This window comes from Crinia signifera, chromosome 6 (assembly GCF_055691185.1).
Source record: "Crinia signifera chromosome 6, ASM5569118v1, whole genome shotgun sequence".
NCBI lineage: Eukaryota > Metazoa > Chordata > Amphibia > Anura > Myobatrachidae > Crinia > Crinia signifera.
In genome coordinates, this window is record NC_139222.1 from 156740381 (window position 1) to 156764400 (window position 24020).

Consider the following 24020-nt stretch of genomic DNA (forward strand, 5'->3'; position numbering starts at 1 on the left):
GCAGAGAGAATTAGATTTGGGTGAGTAATTTTGTTTCTGTGCAGGGAAAATACTGACTGCTTTATTTTTACACTGCAATATAGATCTCACTTTGAAGTAAAACCCCACCCAAATCTAATTCTCTCTGCACATGTTACATCTGCCCCCCCCTGCAGTGCACATGGTTTTGTCCATCTAAGAAGGATTTTGTCAGAAAGAATGAACCAAAATAAGGCCCTAAACCCGAACGGAGGTCATCTTTTCTAAGAGGAGATTAACACTCCACATCCATTCCTACCGCGGGTGACTCTGGACACTTGGTTACCATATGACCCAGCTACTTACAAGGAGATACTATAGGAACGGACCTACCTATCAGTGGCTACAAAAATACGGTACCGTATCTACTGGACAATTTTCAATACCCCTCCATTAATTCTATCTAGCGAATTTATATATATTTTTATCCGATGTCATACCCCATGTTCTTATATATGTTTTAAATAAATACCTAATTTTTATATTCTATTGGCACACATTGTTTATTACCCCCCATTTTTTAGCGCAGTGTACCCCCTTGTTTTTCTCTTTTATCTCACATGTTTACTACACATTTCAATGCATTTTGATGCATTTCAGTGCAAAATCGGGTGCGATCGCATCGCATGCGATTTGATCGTATGCGATGCGATTTTTTATCATACGATCAAGGTCGTGGGAGCCGTGATACTCCACAAGTACCTTATTTTCTAACAACATAAGTATAGAAAAAAAAAGGCTTTTCAATTTGGTTAAATTATATTTCTCTGATCAATTCAGGCGGTACAGCGTCACTGGCTGCTTATAGCATAAGTGGTCGTTGGGAAGCACTACCCCTTGAAACATGGCGGGTGTGTCCATCCCATATGAGGGGGACAATTGGGCACTCCTCTAGGGGAGTGTCCACACCATGCCATATAAGGGATGGTGAGACTTGCCCAATGCAGGTTATGCTTAATTTAGATGTGGCGTTTCAGTCGCTGCCATGGTTTTCAGTTGGAGTGTTTAAGTCATCGCCATTTTGAAAATGACGTGACTAGAGCTGATCCTATGTGGCGCCTTACTTGCCAAACATTTACAAAGGAGGGACCCTCCCATATAATCAATAATTAATGACCTTTTAGATCTAATGCAGTGATGTCTATGTCGTTATTGTGTCAATGTGTTTTATTTTAGTTGATAAGCTAGCTTAAAAGTTTAAGGTACAAGTGCAAGAAATGTATAGGGTTAGAAGGTGAAAATTACATTTGTATGAAAAAGAGAAACTGAGAGAACTTTATTAATATATCTTACTGAGATTGAGTAAAATGACGCATCTGATATTATATCTTATCAAAAGAAACATGAGGGCACATGAAAGCTGGGAATGGTAACGTGAAAAACCCTTGTCAACCTATGACTGTCTACTTTCCCTTTGTTGACCTAATGTATGTGTCGTCCCTCTGACCCTGTAGACCTAAAGCCAGGTCGAACTTTTGAAGGTGTCGACCCAATGACCCATACCCAAATTGACACAACAAATGTGTCAACAATTTCCATGCTGACTTTTTGTTTATGGCAACTCATCCATGACTGTTAATCATTTACACCAAAACAGTTTTAGATGTTCACAACTTTAATACAAGTTGAATATCTGTCTCTCCTCCCCCCCCCCCCCCCCTCCTTCCTAGTCCCTACCTCAGTTCCATTTACCCTGGAAGTTTGTATAGGGTGGGTTCTTACCCTTGGAGTTTTTAAACTAACAGAAGTAAATGAAGCTGCCCCTTACTGTACTCTTGTAGTCTAACACGAAAATAAAAAACTTGGACCGGGAACAATGTGAAAGGAAGTAATTTAGTATATGTTCCTCAAGGCTGCTTCTCCGACATTATAAGTTCAAGGCTGAAAGAGGTTAGTAACCTTGAGGTTGTAACTTGGCTTACTGCCTTCCTACATAATGGTTATATTTATTCAAGCATCAAGTGCATATTGTCTTGATGCTTGTACTCTGGCATGAAGTGACAGAGCCATATGTAGAGGGTAATCTGAACTCGCTGTTTATTGATGTAGGTTTCTTTAAGAAATATATCTAAAGATGCTGCTGTAGCTGACAGTTGCCTTTTGTTGAACAGCAATGACATAAACACTACATAATTACATATGCCTGGTGTGAGAGTCTCAGCGCTCTCTCTGTCTATTGAACTGTATTAATTATTTATGACTCATGGGACCAGTTTATACGTCTCGGATGAAACAAACAGCAATGCACAGAAACTGGACACTTGTTGATCTAAACAGAAAAAAAATAGATGCTGGTTCAACATTAACTCCCATAACATTTCATTTATTTTGTTATACTAGTAGTATGCGGTTTGGTATTGTATTCACAATTGGGCAGTGCTGGAATGTGGATGTAGAGTAGAATCCGATTTCTATTTTAAGTAGGAAGGGATTAGGCTATTGAATAGTGAAGGATGATTAATCATCTGCCACGGGAATAACTGCAGGAAGTGAGCAATTGATGGGACAATTCCATGATTTGTGCATGTCCTAAAAGACTGCAGTGCTGCCACGCCACGATCCCTTTCTACGATGAATCTTTTTCTAGCTGTATGTTCATTTTCTAGAGACTTTCTAGCTGTATGTTCTTTTTCTAGAATTTTTCTAGCTGTATGTTCGATTAAACACTTTCCAGTTACATTCAACCATTTATTTTTTGCACATGTATTTTTTTTGCCCATCAAAAAATTAAATCAAGTCACTGGTGTTTGTTCCTTTTTAGGTGTTGCCATGTTTTTATCCATCGTTACATGAAATTCTGAATAAAAAAGCTCAAGCTTGCCTTGATTTGTATGCCCACAGGAAAGCGGGTGACTGTGAAAGCAGGGCTTAGGCTTTCCTGTGAGCGTATAGAAATTAAACCAAGACACTTTTGTTCCCTTTTGTGTTTGTGTCCTTATTACTCATTTTGTTTCCTTGTCTCTCACAGCCTAGAGTCTTGCCCTTGCAAAATGAACCAGCCCCAAGCCAGATTGTGCTCCAGGAAAAACTCTGACCCTCTTTCAATGAACGACTTTTGGCTGGAGGTGGAAAATATCAAACAGATGCATGGATCTGATGGGGATGAGAGCAGCTCCTCTGAGCCCAGCACCCCAGAAGGTAAATGACCTTGTATTTAATATTTGCTCTGTCTACTGGAGCAATTAAAATAAAAAAAGAATTACAATTTAATCTAGACAATGTTGTTGATGCCCATGGAAAGCAGTTTAGTATTTGTAGAATATTTTAGATTATTATAATATATGAAGAATATTTTGGATTTAGTGGATTCATTATATCACTGGTGTACTAATCCATCGGTAATGGACATGCCATCAGAAAACCCTGTGTTCATTTCCACTACCTTGAAAGCCATAGCAGCTAACATTTAATACTGCTGTTCGGGGAGGCATAGAAAGGACCACTATATGGGCATGCAGTTTCTTGTAGATTCATTTGTAGGATCTATAGGTGACTCCTGGTGGGTTCTATTATCATGTAGCGTTAGGGATCTCCAGTATCAAAGGAACTAGTATCAAAGGAACAAGTCAGTGGCGTAGCTAGAAATTTTTCTTCCCCCTGCCAAAAAAATTCTGGCATCCCCCCCACTCATTACATATGGATGCGGCGGGGACCCGCTTATTTAATATGCACTGTACTGGGTACCCGCTCATTAGATATGTACAGGGCAGGACCAGCTCAGCAATCACTGCTGCCTGGGTCGCCTGTCAGTTCAGCTAGCTGCGCCCACCACAGACCCCGCTGGCGCCGCTCTCCCAAGCCGCCGTAGGGTCTGCCACATATGTAGCTATGCCACTGGTTCAAGTCCTGTTGCTGATTTTTGGTATGCTGGGGGAAAACTTTTTATTTTCCTTGTCTAAAATAACCCCCTCACTTACTTTCATGCACCTCAATAACTCAACTTCAACACTGACAACCCGATTGCTTAAACTGCGGTCACATTCTGAAAAATGAGACCGTAGTCTAAATGATGGCATGGGGTAACGATGGGACGTTGGGTGGGCCCCCAGCATGTCAGAGTAATGAGTTGTAGTTTAGCGTTTTTTTCACAAGTGCAGCTGAATTAGGACAATTATACATTATGGTGCTAACCTACAAAATTAAGCTATTGTGCAAAAACTAGAGATGCGTGGGTTCGGTTTTACCTGGATTTACTCTGATCTCAAAGCTGGATCTTATTGGCTATCCAAAACATGTGACAGCCTATAGCCAATCGGAAAAATCCGAACTTGCTGTAAGATTTGAGAAAAGAACCGAGTAAATCCGAACTGCACATCTCTAGTAAAAACTGCCTTAATAGAAACTCATGCTGCTTTCCCACTGCTGAAACGGGTCATTACCCGTTTTTTTTATACAGGTTTTAAACGGCAAGAGCCATAAAGACCCTTTCCCACTGCAGCTTTTAAACGGTAAATTACCGTTTAAAAGCCATTTTTGAGGGGGGGGGGGGGGGGATTAAAAAAAAAACGGCAAATTTTTACTAAATACCATTTCAGAGCCATTCCCTCTACCTAAAGAGTGAGGGCATCGGAGCTCTAACTCTGGTCTGTCATCAACTTAGAGACAATAAAACTTTCACACTACTTATCTACAAACTAATTAAGGACTCAATTTACAAGCTCATTCTGTGAGTTTGTTTTGTTTTGATCTTAAAAATGTCCATCCAACACATCTTGTTCCTACTCTGCTGTGTATATATATGTGTTTCTTCACACACCTTGATATACCATGCCTGAGGAAGAGACCTAAGTAGTCTCGAAAGCTTGCATTTTAACAACATTTATTTTTGTTAGCCATTAAAAGGTATCATATTTGCTAGATTGCTATTTTGTTTTTCTCACTGAGGAACAATAAAACCTTTCCTCTACCTAAAAAACGGCTCTGAAACGTGTAGGACTCTGCTTTTTAAACGTGTTGAAATACCGGTTAACTTTAACTGGTAAATCAACTCTGGCACTTTCCCACTGCAGCCTTAAACATTTAGGAAGGGGAAAAAAACAGCAATATACGGTTTAAGACCTGCAGTGGGAATTGGGAATCAGAGAAAGCATACACAAATGGTGCATAAGCTGCATAAGTAGCATCATGAAAATAACCAAACTACTTAGAAAGTGAGAAGGGTCATATTCAAATAGTTCAAATATATTAATAGTACTGTATACAGAAAAAAGCATTCTTAAAAATACAGCTTTCTCTGAAATCGAGGGGGGGGGGGGGGTGTGACACACAAACCAAAAGGGTTTTTATTTATTTATTAACAGTTTCTTATATAGCGCACGCATATTCCGCAGTTCTTTACAGAGAATATTAGAAAATTCACAGCAGTCCCTGCCCCAGTGGAGCGTGGTATCCAGACCGATCATAGTCATATGGTCGACCACTAAAGTCGACATGGGTCAAAAGGTCGACAGTCAAAAGGTCAACAGGGTTTAAAGGTAGACACCTAATAGGTCAACAGGGTTTAAAGGTTGACATGCAATAGATCAACATGGTCAAAAGTTCAACATGAAAGAGGTCGACATGCATTTTTGTACAAAATTTTCAGCCGATATTCATGCCCTAACATTCCCTAGGGCGTGGAGGAAGAATAAAAATATTAATATATTTTAATCAAACATAAAAATAAAACCGCATAAAATCTTTTGGTACTTGTGTAGATTCACCGCTCCAGCGCGCGCCACTCTTTTTCTTTGAAACTTGGCTGCTTGCCAGACTGCCTTACTTTACTAAGCTACGTTATCGGCGCAGCACCTGTTGAATCCTGGCAGCTTGCCAGCTGCTTTACATCTGTAATCTACGTTTTCAGCATCCCGCGAGACTGTGTTACTTGTGTAATCTACGTTATCAGCGTCCGTAAACAAGTACCGCGTAGGCAGTAGGTTGTAAGCGTCCCTGTCTAAATCTGGGAAATAGCGTCTAGTTTTAGCGTAGTGAGAAACAGCGTCTAGTTCACCATAGTCAGAAGTTGTGTCCCAGTCAGAAACAGCGTCTAAGTCAGTAAGCTGGTAGATTGAGCGGTACGCTGTTAGCGTACTCAGTCAGCTGTAGGAATGTAACGTAGTCAGTCAGAGCGGTACGCTTGTGAGCCAAGCGGAATGAGGATCCATGTGTATAACCTAAGTTTGACCAGTCCTGGAGGTGTCTAATTGTGTAAAGAATTACATTGTGGATTTTTTTTTTAGAGGGAGAAGCAGAAGCCAATTGGCTGCAGGATGCTGGTCTTTCCCCATTGATTGGTGACCAGTGTCCCACAGAAGACAATGTCTTAATTTTGTCGACCCTTACCAGAATACAGACTGCAACTGTACAACGACGTGTTGACAGCTACAGCCAGTCACTCCGGAAGCGTACCAAGCAACCAACGCGTGATGTCAGGGATGTATTCAGAAGAGTGAGTAGTACCTCTAACAGAGCCAAATGTTATGCATGGGAGAAATATATTAAAATATGGAAAACATGGACATTATTACTGGTAATTTTCAGCCCAGATAAGCATTTATTATTTGTAGTCAACTTGTGTCTCTCCATACATTTTAATTGTATGATGACAATTGCAATTAAACACATTTCATCTTGCAAATCATAACATGTGAACTGTCATTTGTATGCAGACTGATGCAATGTATGTATGTCCTGTTATCCCTCTTGTACCATGCTTGAAGCTACACTGTATCCACATTGAATTCCCATTATACAAGAGTATACATGGCCAATAAATTGATTCTAATTTTTATTTATTTTAACACATTATTTTTTCCTATATTGGAATTTTTCATGTTCTCATTTATTTTTTATTTTTTTTATAATCTTCTAAAGGAGAGCATCTCAGAGGAGGAGGGAACAGACAGAAATAGCAGAACAGAAGAAAGGAGAAGCTCCAATGAGAGCAGACCAGAAAGTAAGCTGTGGTACATGTGCAAATTCTGAGCTATAGTATTAGCTGTTAAACCGTTAACTAATTCTAATACCTGGGATCTGAAAGGGAGCTGGTGGAATTACAGAAAATTCACTTTTGCTCTTGAGATTGCACCTTTTCTCACCATATGAGGATAAAATGCAGAGTTCTTGAAGTTATTTATTGATTTCATATTTTATTTGTTTTGTTTTTTTGCACTGAAGCTCCTCCCAGTATACGCAGAAAGAACAGAGCATCTGATGTATTTGACACAGAAGTGGCCTATTCAGAACAAGCAGCATCTGAACACAACGATAACTGCAGGACAATGTGGCAATCGGAGTCATTACCTGTACGTTTTGTTTCTTGCAACATTTGATAATGGGCCGTGTCATTGTTCCAGTGACATTACTTCAATCATCTTTATTAGGAAATACCTTAAATATGTTTTTTTACTGTTTATTTTGGGATACTTTACTTTATGTTTGAAGATATTACATACATTATGGGGGATATTCAATCTGCGGGTCACGGCTGTCGAGCTGGCTCGATAGCTGTGACCCAGTCCTGTTCTCGGTCCACTCGAGGGGCGAGAAGGGGGTGTGGCCGGGAATAGTCGAGCTGCGGCCGTGAGCTCTGCAAATTCCTGTCCGTTCTCGGCAGAACGAGCCCGACTGCTTGTGAAGTCCGGCTCGTTCTGACGAGCTACCCTGTTCAATGCTGTCGGAGAATTCAGCATTGAATAGGGCCTGGCGGCCATCTCCCCCGGCGGGAGATGCTCACTGGTGATTGAATATCCCCCTATATCTCCCTTTACTTCATTTTTCTATTTCTGTTTTTCTATTAATTATTGATAGCTGCTGCAAACATCACTTTTATTGTAGCTAACCTTGAGCTTTTACAGCCTTTTAGCATATACATCACAGTCAGGTATGTCTAACATTCTTTCAGTTGTTTGGCCTAAAATGTTGTTTTCAATTTTTTGTATGAGAAATAATGAAGTGGCCATGCATCACTCTGAGGACTGCATTCATAAAAATTAGTTTTAAATCATACTCTGTGAAAACCCCAAGAACAACTAAATGTATGTGTTTTTCAGAGCTATAACTCTTAGGCGGTGTACATACTAGACCGATATCGGGACAATTTGCCATAATGACAGATCGTCTACATTGTTTGGTATGTACTCAGAATTGATGCTGCATCGTCTGATCAGCCGTGCTGCATGGTTAATCAGACAATGGGCAGGATTCAATGCTTGTTGCGAGCTGTGACCGGGAGCAGTGCTGACTGCTCGCTGTCACAGCTCGCATGGGGGCAGATGTATTAAGCCTTAACAAGAGATAAATGCAAGGGTGATAAGGAGAGATAAACGTCCAGCCAATCAGCTCCTTACTGACTTTTTTCACAGGCTGTAACATGGCAGTTAGCAGGTGATTGGCTGGACGTTTATCTCTCCTTATCACCCTTGCATTTATCTCTTGTTAAGGCTTAATACATCTGCCCCATGGTCAGTAATCAACTGACACCCCTGCACACGCCGTTTCCACCTTGATGGGTTTTTACAGCGTAACGGCATGTGTGGCAGCTAAAACAGCGATGCTCGTGGCTAAATGCAGCAGGCTCCCTGCATTAGCCGCGAGCCTCGCCGTTTGGGGGAAACCTCGCTGTCCTCTGACACCAAGGATTCCCCCAGGAATGTTGAATACAGTAAGTGGCTGGGGCGGGGGCTAAAAGGCGAGGGACGCTTGTTTTCGGCGATCATTGACGTTTAACCCCCTCGGCGGCCACAATGAATACGGCCCATAATCATATTCCCAGTCTTTCAGGGTAATGAAGGATGGAACCTGAATCCTATTGCGTTAGTTTGCCTCATCAATAGCCACCCCCTCTTTTATAGTATTCAGTTATAACTACTACTTTCTTATCCATTTATCTACAGCAAATACAGATTCAAAAGGGCCGACTTGGTGTGACAAAGGTTTCCGATCTATCGTCTCTAGACATGAAGCAGGTGCCTGCACTAGCCCTCATAGAGTTGACAGCCCTGTGCGACATTTTAGAACTGGAGCTGAAACGAAATAAAGCAGCCAAGCGTAAGGCTACTGGTAGGTACCTCCTTGGTCTTACTGTTCATTTGTATTCACTTACTCTGTGCTCTCATAGGACTAATGGTTCCCAAGTGAAGGCACCTAGGGGCAGATGTATTAATCTGCCTATAACGTTTGGCGAATAACGATTCCCGCTTCGCCAGCATAACGTGGAGAAGCGGGCAAACATTATAGGCAGATGTATTAACCCCATCCCAGCTGATAAGGAGAGCCGTTATCCCCAGCGTGAACGGCTCTCCTTATCGTCTCCCTCGCCGCCCCGCACATGCGCACTCGCCCCCCCCCCCCTGGCCGGCTTTCTGGGCATGCGTGAGATCTCGCTAAAACCGCGAGATCTCCAGCGCAGCCCAAGCCAGACGCAGGGCTAGTGTTGTCCCCATAGTGGGGGATAGGACAACGCTAGCCCTGAGCTGGCGAAGCGGCCGGGGCGAATTAACGCCTTGAAGGCTGTTAATACATCGCCCCGGCCGTTAATCCCTGGGGGGGATTGCAGGGACAGCCCGCCGAGCGTAACTCGGCGGGCTGTCACTAGCGCACGTTAGGTGCGCTAGTAATACATTAGGATAAACGTAATCCCCCCCAGTTAACCAGCGTTAAGTGCATTTTTGCACTTAACGCTGGTTGATACATCTGCCCCCCCACTCTACCTCTCCTTTCCTGATCTCCCTCTATCCTCACTCAGGGGTAGATTTATTAAGCTCGGTGAAGTGATAAAGTGTCTGGTTTTTATCACCGGCCAATCAGCTCCTGCCTGTCATTTTTCAAACCAAGCCTGTAACTTCACAGGTAGGAGGCCGGTGATAAAAACCAGACACTTTATCACTTCACGAGCTTAATAAATCTGCCCCTCATTTCCAACTGTCTATTCTTGAATGATACAGCGTTTTCAAATGTAGGGTACACACCAGGACGACCCGCTCACGATGCACATCGTGAGCGGGTCGTTAGTGGCTCGTCTGACCCGCTCACGGTGACGCGGGGGGGCGATGTGCACCGTGAGCGGGTCCGATCCGATGGCGACCCGCACCCGGCTGTATGGTCGTCATTGAGATCCTACCTGCAGCAGGTAGGATCTCAATAACGACCGACCGACCCGCGGGACCGCGCATCGGATCGGTATCGGTCCACACCAGGACAGAAAAGGGCCCAATCAGCACACAATCTACATCCAATTGGTCGGAATTGGATCTAGATTGAGGGGATCGGACCCTAGTCATCCTGGTGTGTACACAGCATTAGACTTAAAGGGATTCAGTATGAAATCCCGGCAGTCGGGATCCCGGCGTTCAAAATCCGGACGCCGGAATCCCGACCGCCGAAATCCCGACAAGGGGGGGACGTGGATCGCCCCCCCCTTGCGGGCTCACTTCGCTCGCCACGCAGTGGGCCCGGTGCCTCGCTACGCTCGGCACGGTAATTTATTCTCCCTCCAGGGGTGTCGGGAACACCCACAGAGGGAGAAAGTGTCGGGATTCCAGCGTCGGGATTCTGAACGCCAGGATCCCGAACGCCGGGATTTAAACTGCATCCCACTTAATGGGTGAGATTTCTCCAGTTTTTTTTAAAGTGGCAATCATTTATACTTCAAAATCAAACTGGTTTTGCCGTGTAAATGATTGCCGCTTTAAAAAAACCTGGAGATTTCTTACCAAATCTCTCACTTTCTGAATCTCTCATCCTATTAAATCTCACCCACTATGTCTAGGACTGAACTGATCATCTTCCCACCCTCCTGCATAAAATCCAACCATCTTTCATCCTAACTGTCTATTTATGCTCACTGCTACGCCTTCTGTGTCACTCCTTTCTGTCTTACCCTTCCTTTTAGAATGTTAGAATGTAAGCTCTCACGAGCAGGGCCCTCTCTCTTCAGGTGCCTTTCTTTGAATATGTAAACCTCTGCAACCCTGATAATTGCTTCAGTGTTCTGTCCCCTGATATAACTATCCTTATTTACCACGTACTTGTCCTAATTGTCTTGTACTGTCATTCGTTATTTGTTTTTTGCTCATTTATGTATTGTTAGGCACTGCGGAACCCTTGTGGCGCCATATAAATAAACGATTATAATAATAATAATAACAAAAGTGGGCAGCTTTGAAAGGGAAAGAATTACAGGAGCCGAAATGAGACTATTGAAGAGCTTGAGGCAGTAGGGCCATGATTGAATCACTGCGGCTATCTTGAATTTTAAAAAGTGGAACTATGTGTGAGCCAATCACGGCTTGCGGCCACATTTTAGAAATATGCGCTCCAGCAATCATGAGTGTTCCTTGCCTAGTATTTGGGAGTGGAATGCTATGGAGTCTTAAACGCAACCGCCGTCATTAGCCCTGTTCGCACTTCTGACACTCTTCTCTGCCCCGGCCAGTGTATAGACAAATCAGTGCCTATCAGACATTCCCTGCCATGCACCAACCAAACTAAGCCCCGATAAATCAGATTTCTAACCATGTTTAAAAATCTGATTTCATAATCGTTATCAATTTTTGATCACGATTGTAAGTATGAGAAAACCATATATTCACAAATTTATTATGACAGTCCTTTCCAGAATAGAGAATTTCCACAATTTATCGCTGGTACAAGGGCCTCTTTTGGAATAATGTATTTTATAGCAGGACAAGGGAGCGTAGGTATTTATTTCAGAGTATAAATTAGAGAGAAAAGTGATTGGATGAGTAAAGTATCAATACGTTATAAGAAAACAGGTATATACCAGAGACAGTGTTAGCCCTAAGTCTGGCAGATACAGAGCGTAAAGAGCAGGGCAGAGCACGGGCAGCCCTGACGTGTACTATTTCACAACCTAAATGACTATTTCCCAAACTTTCTTTCACTAAACCTGTGTGTTTTTGGACCAAAACTTGTCTTTTATTGGCAATCCAATAGGATTGCCTGTTAAAAAAAATATTTACGGAAAAAAACTGTTGGTTTTTTCACTCGCAATGTTTTACCGGGACTAATAGTATAAGTAACATTCACATGGTGAATGAGATTAATCATGTGTCTTGTGTTATCCGATGGGGATGAATCCCACCTAGTCTTGGTCTATCAGTGTGGGTAGGACCACGTTCAGTTTAGATGCCAATATTTTAGATCTATTTAGATACGCATTTAGCAGGAACATTGGCTGATAGTTTGAGCAAAGTGTGGTATATTTAAATGGTATGAGGATCACAACTATGCACAAGGCTGTGAAGTCAGGTTGAAAGTGACACCATGAAGGACGGTGTTGAACAGCTGGGCTAGTTGCGGAACAAAATAATTGTTTTGTAATTATTGGAAAGCCATAGGGACCTAGGACTTTAGATCATTTTTGAGTTTTCAGGGCTGTCATTAGTTCCTCCATAGTATTGGCATTGAGATAGCCCACAGACGCTAAATCTGAGGGAAGATGCAAGTACAACTACTTTCTATATACACTATGATCTCATTCTTCTGCTGTGTAATATCTGTCTTTCCCTCCTTTAGAGAGTCGGTTATTTGGCGTGTCACTCAACACTCTACTTGAACAGGACCGAAAGCTGATACCAAGCACCCAGGTCCCACTTATCCTGCAGGCGGTGAGTTGTGTAACTAAGTACTGTTTACAAATGTGACCAAGACAATTTGGAGATGGAGTACTATTTTTCAAATGCCACAAACTTTCTTTATTTTTCTATCTAACGTCCAATAACCATGTGCTGCTTCTTTGTTTTTATATTTTGCAGATTCTGACTTGTCTGGAAAAAAATGGCCTTGATGTTCAAGGTATATTAAGAATATGCGGCTCACAGACACGAATGAAGGTAAAGGCATAACTATTGTTATTATATACAGTAAGTCACACTGTGTGTACACATAATAACTAGAGATGTGCGGGCTTGGATTTCCCAGATCCAAGCCCGCCCGAACGTCACTAATCCGAGCCCAGCTTCCTGCCTGACTCGGATCCGGGCGCGCGGGCAAATCATCATTGCCCGGCACCGGATTCTCGCAAGATCCGGACCGCTATATAAATAGCAAGCATCCGTCGCCATTTGTCACTCGTGATTTCAGATTGTTAGCGAGAGTAGGATAGTCTGTGTACGGAGCTTTGTTAGGTTAGGTAGGTTCAGAAACTGTGTTTTTTTTTTTGCTTCTGGGGCAACTGCCAGTGCCTACTTGTAATTGATTACCGCTTTAAAAAAACTGGAGATTTCTTACCAAATCTCCCACTTTCTGAATCTCTCATCCTATTACATTTCACCCAATATGTCTGACAGAGCTGCTGTCATCAAAATGCATTATTTTCCTTTAGTTCAATATAATAATTCAGTATTCATAGTAACATAGTAATTAAGGATGAAAACAGATGTTAGTTCATAGAGTTCAACCTATCTAACTTGTAACTACTGACTTGAATAAGTAATATATATTTCCTTTATCTTTGGGAACAGAAAATAGTAATGTGGTACAGATTCAGTGAATAGGGAAGGTGATCCATGAGTTGTTGCCCAAAAAACTTCTGTTGTTTAAAGGTGCATACACACTGGGCGATTTTTTTTCTCAGCGTGTATGTAGAGTGAAATCGCTCAGTGCATATACACTGAACGATTTTCACCTGACCCTCGTTCAAGCTCTGACATCCTTGTGATTGCACACCAAAACACACACACAGACAATAATAGATGCCAGTCAGGAAGCGACTGCCAACAGCAACAACACAGCTGTGAAACACTAATACCCCTTTCACATCGCACTTTTAAAACGGTATATTGCTGTTTTTTTTCCATTTTAAAACGTTTAAGGCTGCAACGTGAAAGTGCCAGAGTTGATTTACCAGTTAAAGTTAACCGGTATTTCAACACGGTTAAAAAGCAGAGTCCTACACGTTTTAAAGCCGTTTTTTTGGGGCAGTTTGAACAGCTCTATTTCAATGGCTTGAAACGTGTCGCTTGGGGGTTAAACGGGTTTTCACCTGCAATGTGAAAGGTCTCAAGGCTCAGACCCGTTTTAAAGTCCCATTTAAGAATACCGTGTCATTACCCATTTCTGCAATGTGAAAGCAGCATAACATGCCAATATCATTAAACTACACTGAGGCTTCTGTCCTGCCATGGCAATGAACACAGTAGTGGCAAGTTTGATCTTTTTCACCACATGAAGCAATAAGTACTAATTCCTCAAAGAAGTAGCTCACATAAGACAAGTGTATAATTACAGTTATAACAGGCCCTGCAGGTACTAGGTCGCTCAGGTCAAACAAAGCAACATGTTATTTAAAGGATAACGTATCCTGTCTGCAAGATAATTTATTAATTTGGTAATTAAATACAACATGACAAATGACTGTGGATAAGTAGAATGCATTTCTGTGTCCTATTGCTGCGTATGCTATTAATCCAATCTCTGTCTTTACAGCTCCATCTCTATATCAAGCAAGATTGAAACTGGGGATGGTCATCGATGATAAGAAATCATCGATGGTTTATGGCCGATGTCTAATAGTTTTGACATTGAGGGGGGAGAACCAGATAGTTTTCCACCATCGATGTCAAGCTTCAACAAATAGTATTGCTTTTTTTTTTCGCCCAAGGGGCCGAAACACTGAGCCTAGTCCCACCTCTGACACCCATGAAGCCCCACCCCCATATTTTGATTGGCCCACAGGCCAATCAATGAAAATGGATGACCATTGATATGTAAAAACATTGATGGTCATCCATTGTATAGTTATACACTATCGATGGCCAGTTGCACATTTGCCATCGATGGCAAATGCAACGAATGCTATTCCTAATTGAAACATAATTTTGCTTTCATTTTCTGTTGAGGAGTAATTTTGTCCATCGAGTGGCCTCTAGTGGTTACTGGCAGTACTTTACCTCAGAGTTGAGAAGTATTTAGCATTTTATATATACTGTATATATAGATTATAGCTTCCTATTTATTTATTTTTACTGTCACTCCAACTTGTTTTTTTGATGTGTTCTTTTATATTTTCAGTCCCTACAGCAGAACCTGGAGAGAAATTTCTATGCTGGGCTCTTCTCTTGGAATGATGTTAATCCACATGATGCTGCTGGTCTCCTCAAAATGTTCCTCAGAGAGCTTCCTGCCCCCTTACTCACTGCTGAATATCTGCCGGCGTTCACTGCTGTTCAGCGTAAGTGCAGCTAGTTGTACCATTTTTAAAAATAGTTTTCAGAACTGCATTGTACAAAAAGGGGGTATTCAATCCAGTTTTTTGAAAGTCGGAATCCAGGCCTTTGTTGCTGACTTTCGACACTAGCTCAACAGTTGGAATTCAATGTTCATACTATTGAGTATTGGAAAGTCCGTGGATCAGTGAAAACGGCTACGGATTGTTGGGAAATAAGCGCAAATTCATAGATCCACGGCCGTTTCTAACAAAACAGTTTAGTCTATAATAAAATAAGAAACTGACAGCACTCAATGCTGTTGGTAGCGGCAGCATTGAATATGTGTGTGACGATTATTTCCCTCTGTAGGAAATATCGGCACAGATTGAATACTGCCCTAAAACCTTTATCTCACTGAAATGCCAACATCTAGTGAATAAAACCCAGGAAGAGAAGCTTCTAGATTAGTTTTGCATTTTAAAGTGCTGCTTTAAATCTATGGCCAAAATTCTCCAAATTGTGACAGGTTCTGCATCTCACAAGCTAATACATAAGGGCCACAGTGTCTTCAGATGCGTACACACTATACAACTTATTTGTAATCATATGCTTGCTAACGCTAGCTAACAATGTTATCATGCATATTGTCTAGTATACTACACACTATATCATTAACGATGCTTGCTCCCGCGATCTGTTATCGACCCCATATCCCCCTTCACCTGAATATGCAGTGAAATCATGAGTGAGAGCATGAAATCTCGTCAGTGAGAGCATGTTTCTTGATGTGGCTTCTGAACAATTCTGTGTGTATGCACTTTATCATTTTCCAGGAACATAGGCAGTGCAAGGGCAAAATTGTTAACGATATTGTATAGTGTGTACACACATTTAACACTAAGAGGTTTTCTCAATGTAGTACAACATGCATGTTTCTATATAAAGTTAGACTTGGGACTAAACTAAGAACTAGTCTTGATAGCTGGAATTAGAGTTTGTTAATATCAAAATGACAGATTCCTCTCAGCCAAGCAGCCCCTTGACAAAATGCCTATTTTAAGAATGTAGAATGGCCGTTGACTCTTAAGAACCCTAAGTGATTTTGCTCAGATTGATGGTTTTGCTATTGATGGTAGGGTGCCAGTGGTTCCCTGCTATTGATGGTAGAGCAGTCATCATTATTCTCAAGATGATCACACTCCACCCCACCTCTTTTGGGAAACAGAGCTTAGTCTTGTCTTGGCTTTCCATCTGTCTGTCCTAGCAAAGATGTCTATTGGTCAGTGCAAGCCATTGATGGATTCCTATCCATGCCATCAATGTTAATTACAGATGACACCGCCTCTATTGCCATCCCTATGAACATATATTTATTTGCCTTGAGAAAGGTACATCAGGAAAGTCTGGAATAGTATTTTATGTACCTTGACATATGCAACACCATTTGTGCATACTGAAAAGTTCTGTGGTGTGGTATGTAATGTTGTTGTAGCAATGATTGAGACAAATGTGTGATGTTATAAGAAAGATAACCTGACTTACATGGTATATAATAGATTTGCAGGAGAATAGTGTTAGTGCTTTTGTATTGTCATATGGGGGGTATTCAATCTAGGATCACAGCTGTCTATCCCTGCCGACAGCCATGATCCTGGCCCATTTGCGGTCAGCCCGACAGCTGAATGACAGGCGGGATTCAATGTCCCGCCTGCCAATCGGCGCAATGGGGGCATGGCCACGAAAACGTCCGTGGATTGTCAATCTGCGGCCAGGATCGCGACAATCAACGGCCGTTATCGGCAGAATGGGCCCGACAGTTTCTAAAGTCGGGCTTGTTCTGCTGTGATCCCACTTAAATGCTGTCACTAAAGATAGCATTGAATAGTGAGCCGCCACTATTTCCCCCGTCGGAAATAGCGGCGGCACATTGAATACCCCCCTTAATGTAGCATTGTGTGACAAGGGTGAATTTCCAAACCAGACTGATCTTCGTGCTGAAAAATGTGATTCATAATGTGATCAAGGAGTTAATCTAGTGTCCATGTATTTTTCATATGCTCTTGAAATCTATGCCACACAATGTTATTAATATTACTGCCTGTATTGTAGTGTGTAACATACACAAGGAAATAATAGAAGCTGGTAAAATATAATAATAATGCTATCTTTTGCACTTAGAAATATCTGACCTAAAACAAAGACTCCAAGCTCTGAACCTACTGATTATGGTCCTTCCAGAGGCGAATCGCTTCACTTTAAAGGTAATGTGTTCAATGCCACATTTCATATACCTATTCCTGACCATCACACTTGTTTCATGCTGTCTAGTTAACCTATACAAATAATTATATATCTTTCCCAGTAAAAGGAAGTTCAAAAGATAATAAAAATTATTTTTGGTTCCAATTTAAGCAGTTCCTATAACAATAAGACTGCAAAAAAGAAATCGCTGACCACAGTTACACCAATGCAGAATTAGTCGGCTATTCTGCATAGTGAAATCGCATCGCATGGGCCATTTTAGGTCCATGCGATGCGATTTTCCTATGTAATTTATTCACTGCTCTCACCCCTGGGCCATCACATCGCATCTGCCGCAAAATCGCATGCGATCGCATGTCATTTTATAGGGTGTGTGATGCCATGACATTAGGTATACAATAATATGATTGTAATAAAAATAGGTTTAACGCACCCCCCACTATCCACGCCACCCCGAAGCGTGGCGAGCGACGGCAGAACACGTCCTCCGACTTTTTCATTACCCCACTATCCACGTCGGCGTGGAATTGATGTTATATAGTATGGCGAGCACAGCGACCCACCGAGCCCGAAGCGTGGCGAGCAGACGCGGAATACATGTAAAGTAATCCGCGTGCGCTCGCCACACTATATAAAATCAACTCCACGCCAATGTGGATAGTGGGGTAATGAAAAAGTGGCAGGATGCGTTCTGCCACCCCAAAGCATGGCAAGCGCAGCGAACACTGCGAGGGGTGTCGTGGATAGTGGGGGGGGGGGTGCGTTAAATCTATTTTTGGGACATACAATCATATTATTGTATACCTAATGTCATGGCATCGCACACCCTATGAAATCGCATGTGATCACATGCGATTTTGCGGGACATACGATATAGTGGTGTACAATGAGAAAAAAAAAGTACATGAAAAAAATCACATCACATCGCATGCCGCTATAATGGCCCATGCAATGCGATGCGATTTCACTACGGTGCCGTACGTAGAAAATCTGGGTGCCTTGCTAGGAAACAAGTATTTATTTTTTGTACCATGTTTCAAATAATATTGCACTCCACGGCTTAAGGTAACATCACCAAAACTGTAGAGATTGTCAAGTGTTGGATCTGAAAGATTTAAAAAAATCAGTGTTCATTGTTGTTCAATTTTTTATTTTGTCCCTCAGTGTGGGGCATTACTCCATTTCTGCTTGTCCCCTCAAACTTTGTTTCTACCTGTATCTAGTAACCTCAACTCTATAATTGTGTAACCCACAGGCCTTGCTTGAGTTCCTTCACAAAGTGGCTTCTCAGGAAAAGAGTAACCTCATGTCTTTGTGGAATATTGCCACCATTATGGCACCTAACCTTTTTCTGTATCGTGGGAGCAGCCCCAAGAACTCAGAGGGCGGGGAGAAACAGCAAGCAGAGGAAGTGGCTGGCCTGGTCATGGCCATGGTTCATTATCAGGACTTACTATGGACGGTAAGTACATTAATTTCTGTGTAAGGATATTCTTATGTCTATCCCATGCATGTTTAAATTGTAAAGCTGCCCATACACGGTCCGTTTAACGGATCCGTTCGGGACTTAAATAGTACACATCACATCACATCGCATGCCTTGTGCATGCAGTGTGCATGCAATGTGATGAGCAGCTAGTACAAAAAGTATGTGCAGCATATACTTTTTGTACCGTACGATGAGATGCGCGGGAGCGCGCATCTCATAGTACAGAACGGACGGTCCGGGAACAGCTTTAGACTTTCTTAGCCTCTGTCACCACTGATGGAAGACGATGCCACTTGTCCACTACCCTTCCTGTGATGTCATTTTTCCTTAGATTTCCCCTGACCCTCCCTCCATCCGGTTTCAGTGCATGTCCTTGTGTTCTAATACTTCTCTTCATTTGATCAAGAATGCTTCCCTCCTAGACCTTGGTAAAACCCTTAATATATTTGAAAGTTTCTATAATGTCCTCCCTTTCGCTTCTCTGCTCCAAGCTATATATATTGAGAGTTGCAGGTGTTTTTATTGTTTGTGTAACTGCCCATTAACTACAATTTAGATACATGCCCTTCTTAATAACAGTGTTCTAAGATCACATTGTATAAGGAGATGTGTGATACTGTAAACAAATAATACTACATCAGCTCTTGTTTGGAAATCCTTAAAAAGGTATACAATTAATACAAGCGTTTCCACCCCTGAGTCCTGTTGTTAAATAGCAGCATCATTTCCATGAAGAAGAGAGCTCTAGTAGTATAGGATAAGTATGGTAAACACATCTACAGAGCGGCTTACCTATAGTTCCTGTCCATACAAGACTGGATTTAGCTACAGTCACCACCACATATCTGCCCATCACCACAGACCTTCATTTTAGGAAATGCATGTGTGCCGGAACTCACACACTCACATGCTATATACTAAATACAGTATAAACGTATTATTGCAAACATAAGGAATCAGTTCCAGTGGTGCATATATGATGGGTACAGTGTGTGCAGTGCACACTGAGCCCTGAGTCCCAGGGGGGCCCACACCAGAGATGCTGCACTTATTTTTCTAATACTTACCCTCTGGAGTCCAGCGGCTGTGGCCATTTTTCCAGCAATCTGTGCACACGCAGTGGAGTCTGAGCATTTTAGTAATCAGACTCCACAGTGCAAATCGCCAGGAAAATGGCGCATGCTTAGTATGGTCTGTGCACTCTAGTGCTCACACCCTGCTACAGAGCGCTGCTTCCGGCAGAGAGGAGGGGGCCTGACCAGAGAAAGCAGCACACTCACTTAAAAGCCCCTGGTCGGTTCAGTTAGGCTTCATGTGCCACTGAGCATATCTTTGCTGTGCATGTATTTGTCAGTTATGGTTGTTACTATATCATCGATTTTCCTGCGCTCCTCTTTGGGTGCAGGGGAAAATCTGCAATGTGATTTTGTGACTTTTTTGTACCTCAGATTTAAGGCCTGTTAATATGGTTTCATAGTCCTATAACGCTAATAGCTGTTATGTTTTTTCTGGAAAAATGTTAAATTCATCTGCTGTTATTTTGCAGGTTCCCACCTTTCTGCTATCCCAAGTACGAAAGCTGAATGAGAATAGTGTTAAGAGATTCAATGACCGACGGCTACTGAACTTCCTACGTAAAATCCACTCGGACAAGGAAAGGCCAGAGAAGAATCATACCAAGGTGTGTCCATATTTGTGGGAGGTGGCAAAACACATGCTGGGGTCAAGGCTGCATAAAGACCTGAGCTGGCATATTATAGATGGTGTTGGGCATCACGTAAATCAGAAAACACTGTAACTCTCTCTGTTATGTCACCTAGTGAATTCATAGGCTGTGAATATTAAATGTTTGTATGAAATAGCTGCGTTTCTTGTGATGGATATCCTTAAAAATAAATGTTTGAATGTGATAACCAGGAATTTAATGACATTGCCTTATCGTGTTCCTACCTCCACTCCAGCAATGTAAACAAGTACAGATTCGGGCTTCTCTGTTTCTAAATGACTCTTTGGCCATTTCACTGGAGGAAGGTTTGCAAGCAGCAGATGTCATGAAGAAATTTCAGGAGCATCTGACAAAACGTAGCTGGCAGATGATCAACACTATGGGACTGATGAAATGGTACATGGGTAATTTCTGCATTAGACCGGTGTATAGTGTAGCTGCACATCAACAGATAGATCTACGCAGGGCTGTGGGTATGTGGGTACACTTCAGTGTACTGTATGTAGCAAATTATGGTGGAGAAATAAAAGCATTAGAAAATTCTGAGGACTAGTAATGCCATCATTATAGCCATCGGATGTTGTAATTGTTAGTTATTTCATACCAGTCTAACATGTGTGGTGCTGTTTCTAGAAACTCTGGATGTGGACTGATGCTGTTTATTATCAGTGATCAGCTTATTAATATAGAGTTTAATAACGTCATTACCAAGAAATGACACTGCTCATCCGTATGTGTACACAAAATAATTTTGCATAACTATTATACGTTATGTGTAATAGACACATGGGGGTAATTGCAATCTCGCTAATTTATTAAAGACCAAACACTGGTGTATTTCCCATAGACATCAGTAGAAAACTGACAGAATTGTAGAATAGTTTCTACAAACACACATGTAATTAGTGCAATTGGGATCAAAATGCAGTTTGCAATTAGACGTCCCTGCAGCATGTTTAGAGAAGCCTACAGAGATCAATGAGATCCGTGCAGTGATTCTCTGGTTAAAAACAAAATGATCAGTCCCGGGATCTTTATGGTTGGTAATGATTCTAAAAATACCAGATAAATAAAGCGCTCGGTAGGTTCTGAGCCAAAAGCATTGAAATGTAAAAAAACAGAAATAACATTGTCTTTTCCAGGTGAAACTACAGGTCACAGTAGGCCTCCCTTGCATTGCTGGTACTTGAAGAACCACAAGTATGAGCTTGTGGGGGCATTGAAGGGATCTGCGGGTACCTGTAGTCCCCCTGTAAAATTAAATATTACAATAAGTACAGTACACACCATACATAGTACAACTTTATTAATGCATTCATCCCTACTCACAGAAATACACATACTCAATCATGCAAACCTACATCCCCCCCATTTCCCTCTCAGTCCTCTTCTCTGGGAGTAATCCACATAAACTGTAGAAAAACAAAAATACTTACCTGTTTCCTGTGTAGATTGGTCCTTTTCATTCCATGTAGGAATCCATGAGTTAAAAATGAATTAACCAAACCATCCAATATAGGGGAATTATCCCCTTTCGTAATGCCAGCCTCCATGTGACTTCTGTAACTAGAGGATCCAGAAACCAATCAGGGAGCACCGCATATGTGCCACTCTGAGTTCATAATCGGATCCTATAAACTGGTATGGGGGGAAAGTGCCATAGCAGCATATTCTGCTACCCGCACATAAGAGAAAACCACAAGGTCAGTGGAGGTCAGTCTTGTGGTAACACCTGGGAACATAGTAAATCCATGTTTGATCTCTGTCAAACATGGGTGAGATTTGATTCTTAGGGGGAAATTTACTAAGATGGGAGTTCTATTTCACATAGGATGTTGCTACGGGCAACCCATCAGAATCTACTTATTTTATGAGCACCTTCTAGATAATAGTATCTGATTGGTTGCCCCTAGCAACATCCTATGTGAAATAGAACTCCTATGTTAGTAAATTTACCCCATAATACATATAAAACAAATACATTATACTCGTATATCAGGTTAGCTAGCATGCAGTGGAAAAAATATATGATGGTTTACATTTCTATCATTTACTCGTAATGTACTAAGCAAATGAAACTGTTTCTGTTTTTTCAGTAATGGTCCCTTTGCGTTTCCCAACCTGGAGCTGTATGAAGTAGGAGGGAATATAGGTACGTTTGCCCTGATATTAAACCACTAAGCCATCAGATAACAGTTGTGAGATTTCATTTAATCTGTGCCTTATATTTGTAGGTGAACACTGTTTGGATCCTGATACCTACATGCTGGACTTATACAATGCCAATCCTAATGGAGAGTGGGTGATTAAACCAGGTCCTCATTCAACACCCATTTCCTAGGGTTATGAGGCTTGTTTGTGGTTATACTGTTTTCAATGCTGGAATTTCAGAACAATGGAGGAAAGTCTATACAGCTTAGTGTGTCCAGGAATAAGATTGCTGTATGCCTCAAAGATTTATGAAGTCTTCACTTATACTTAGGCCATACTTGTAATGCCGGCCATACTGTGACAAGTCTGACTAGTGGTCTTAACATATTCTCCCTAGAGGAGTGTATAATGCAAACTGATGATCTCAGGTTAGGTCTTTATGGGCCTTCATATCTGTACATGAGAAAGGCTTACAGTGCAGCTTTTCCAGTTCTTCACCATCTGAAGTACAAATTCATGGCAGTGTTTGTTCCAGGAGGTAAAGAGAATAAGGTTACTGGGCAAAATGGAAGCAGGAAGGTGCTGATCTCTGCCAGCAGAGGGCCACCTTCTCCACTTTGTGCTTTGTATGCACAGGATTTAGAGATCCTTTCTCATGGACTGTACAGATAAATGTGTTCGTTCTGTATGTTGACACAGAGCTGGTTTATATATATATTTTTTTTCTTTTTTGCAGTTTTTATATGTTCCAACTGTATTTAATACTTTAAATAAACATGATTTTATTGAACATTTACTAATAAAAATGTTACGGGCTTTACTCTGTTTTAAAGAAAATATAATCTCCGTTCTGCCATCATTCCCATGTTTGTGGAACCCATATTTCTCTTACTAAGCCATCGTCTGTAATATAAATTTGTTTCTGATCTGTTAGAACTGGCAGCTGTGTCCAACTTTGGGAAATAACTGTAATTAAGAAATCTATTAGCCCCTCTAACAAAAAGCACTTAATGGGGCTTATTAAATGGGATGGCTGGGGATCACCAGCTGCAAGTATTAACCTCTTCACATTTATTTCATGTTTCTGTGAGCTTCAATCCAGTCATCAGACTGCAGCCAGACTAGAACACATCAATGTACCTGCATTATTATGTCACTCATGTTCCAGCACATTTACACCTGTATGTTTGAAATGGGATTAGTAAAAGATAGTGTGTGTATG

General features: G+C 41.6%; 1 protein-coding gene across 4 annotated transcripts in view; it reads left to right on the forward strand.

Annotated features, from left to right (window-relative positions):
- The window catches only part of ARHGAP40 (Rho GTPase activating protein 40), a 63090-nt gene extending 39503 nt beyond the window's left edge, over nt 1-23587 (forward strand). For 3 of the 4 annotated variants that reach the window (XM_083147719.1, XM_083147720.1, XM_083147721.1), the window contains exons 2-15: nt 2987-3156; nt 6240-6448; nt 6874-6955; nt 7177-7304; nt 8895-9060; nt 12538-12629; nt 12777-12854; nt 15034-15193; nt 17349-17431; nt 18688-18894; nt 20468-20602; nt 20883-21043; nt 22744-22799; nt 22882-23586. In XM_083147719.1, the coding sequence (XP_083003845.1) occupies nt 3009-3156; nt 6240-6448; nt 6874-6955; nt 7177-7304; nt 8895-9060; nt 12538-12629; nt 12777-12854; nt 15034-15193; nt 17349-17431; nt 18688-18894; nt 20468-20602; nt 20883-21043; nt 22744-22799; nt 22882-22988 (1812 nt within the window). In that variant the 5' untranslated portion in view covers nt 2987-3008 and the 3' untranslated portion in view covers nt 22989-23586. Of the gene's footprint in view, nt 1-2986; nt 3157-6239; nt 6449-6873; nt 6956-7176; nt 7305-8894; nt 9061-12537; nt 12630-12776; nt 12855-15033; nt 15194-17348; nt 17432-18687; nt 18895-20467; nt 20603-20882; nt 21044-22743; nt 22800-22881 lie in introns of all 4 variants that reach the window. The other variant, XM_083147718.1, reaches the window with a different exon arrangement.
- The last annotated feature ends 433 nt before the right edge of the window (nt 23588-24020 follow it).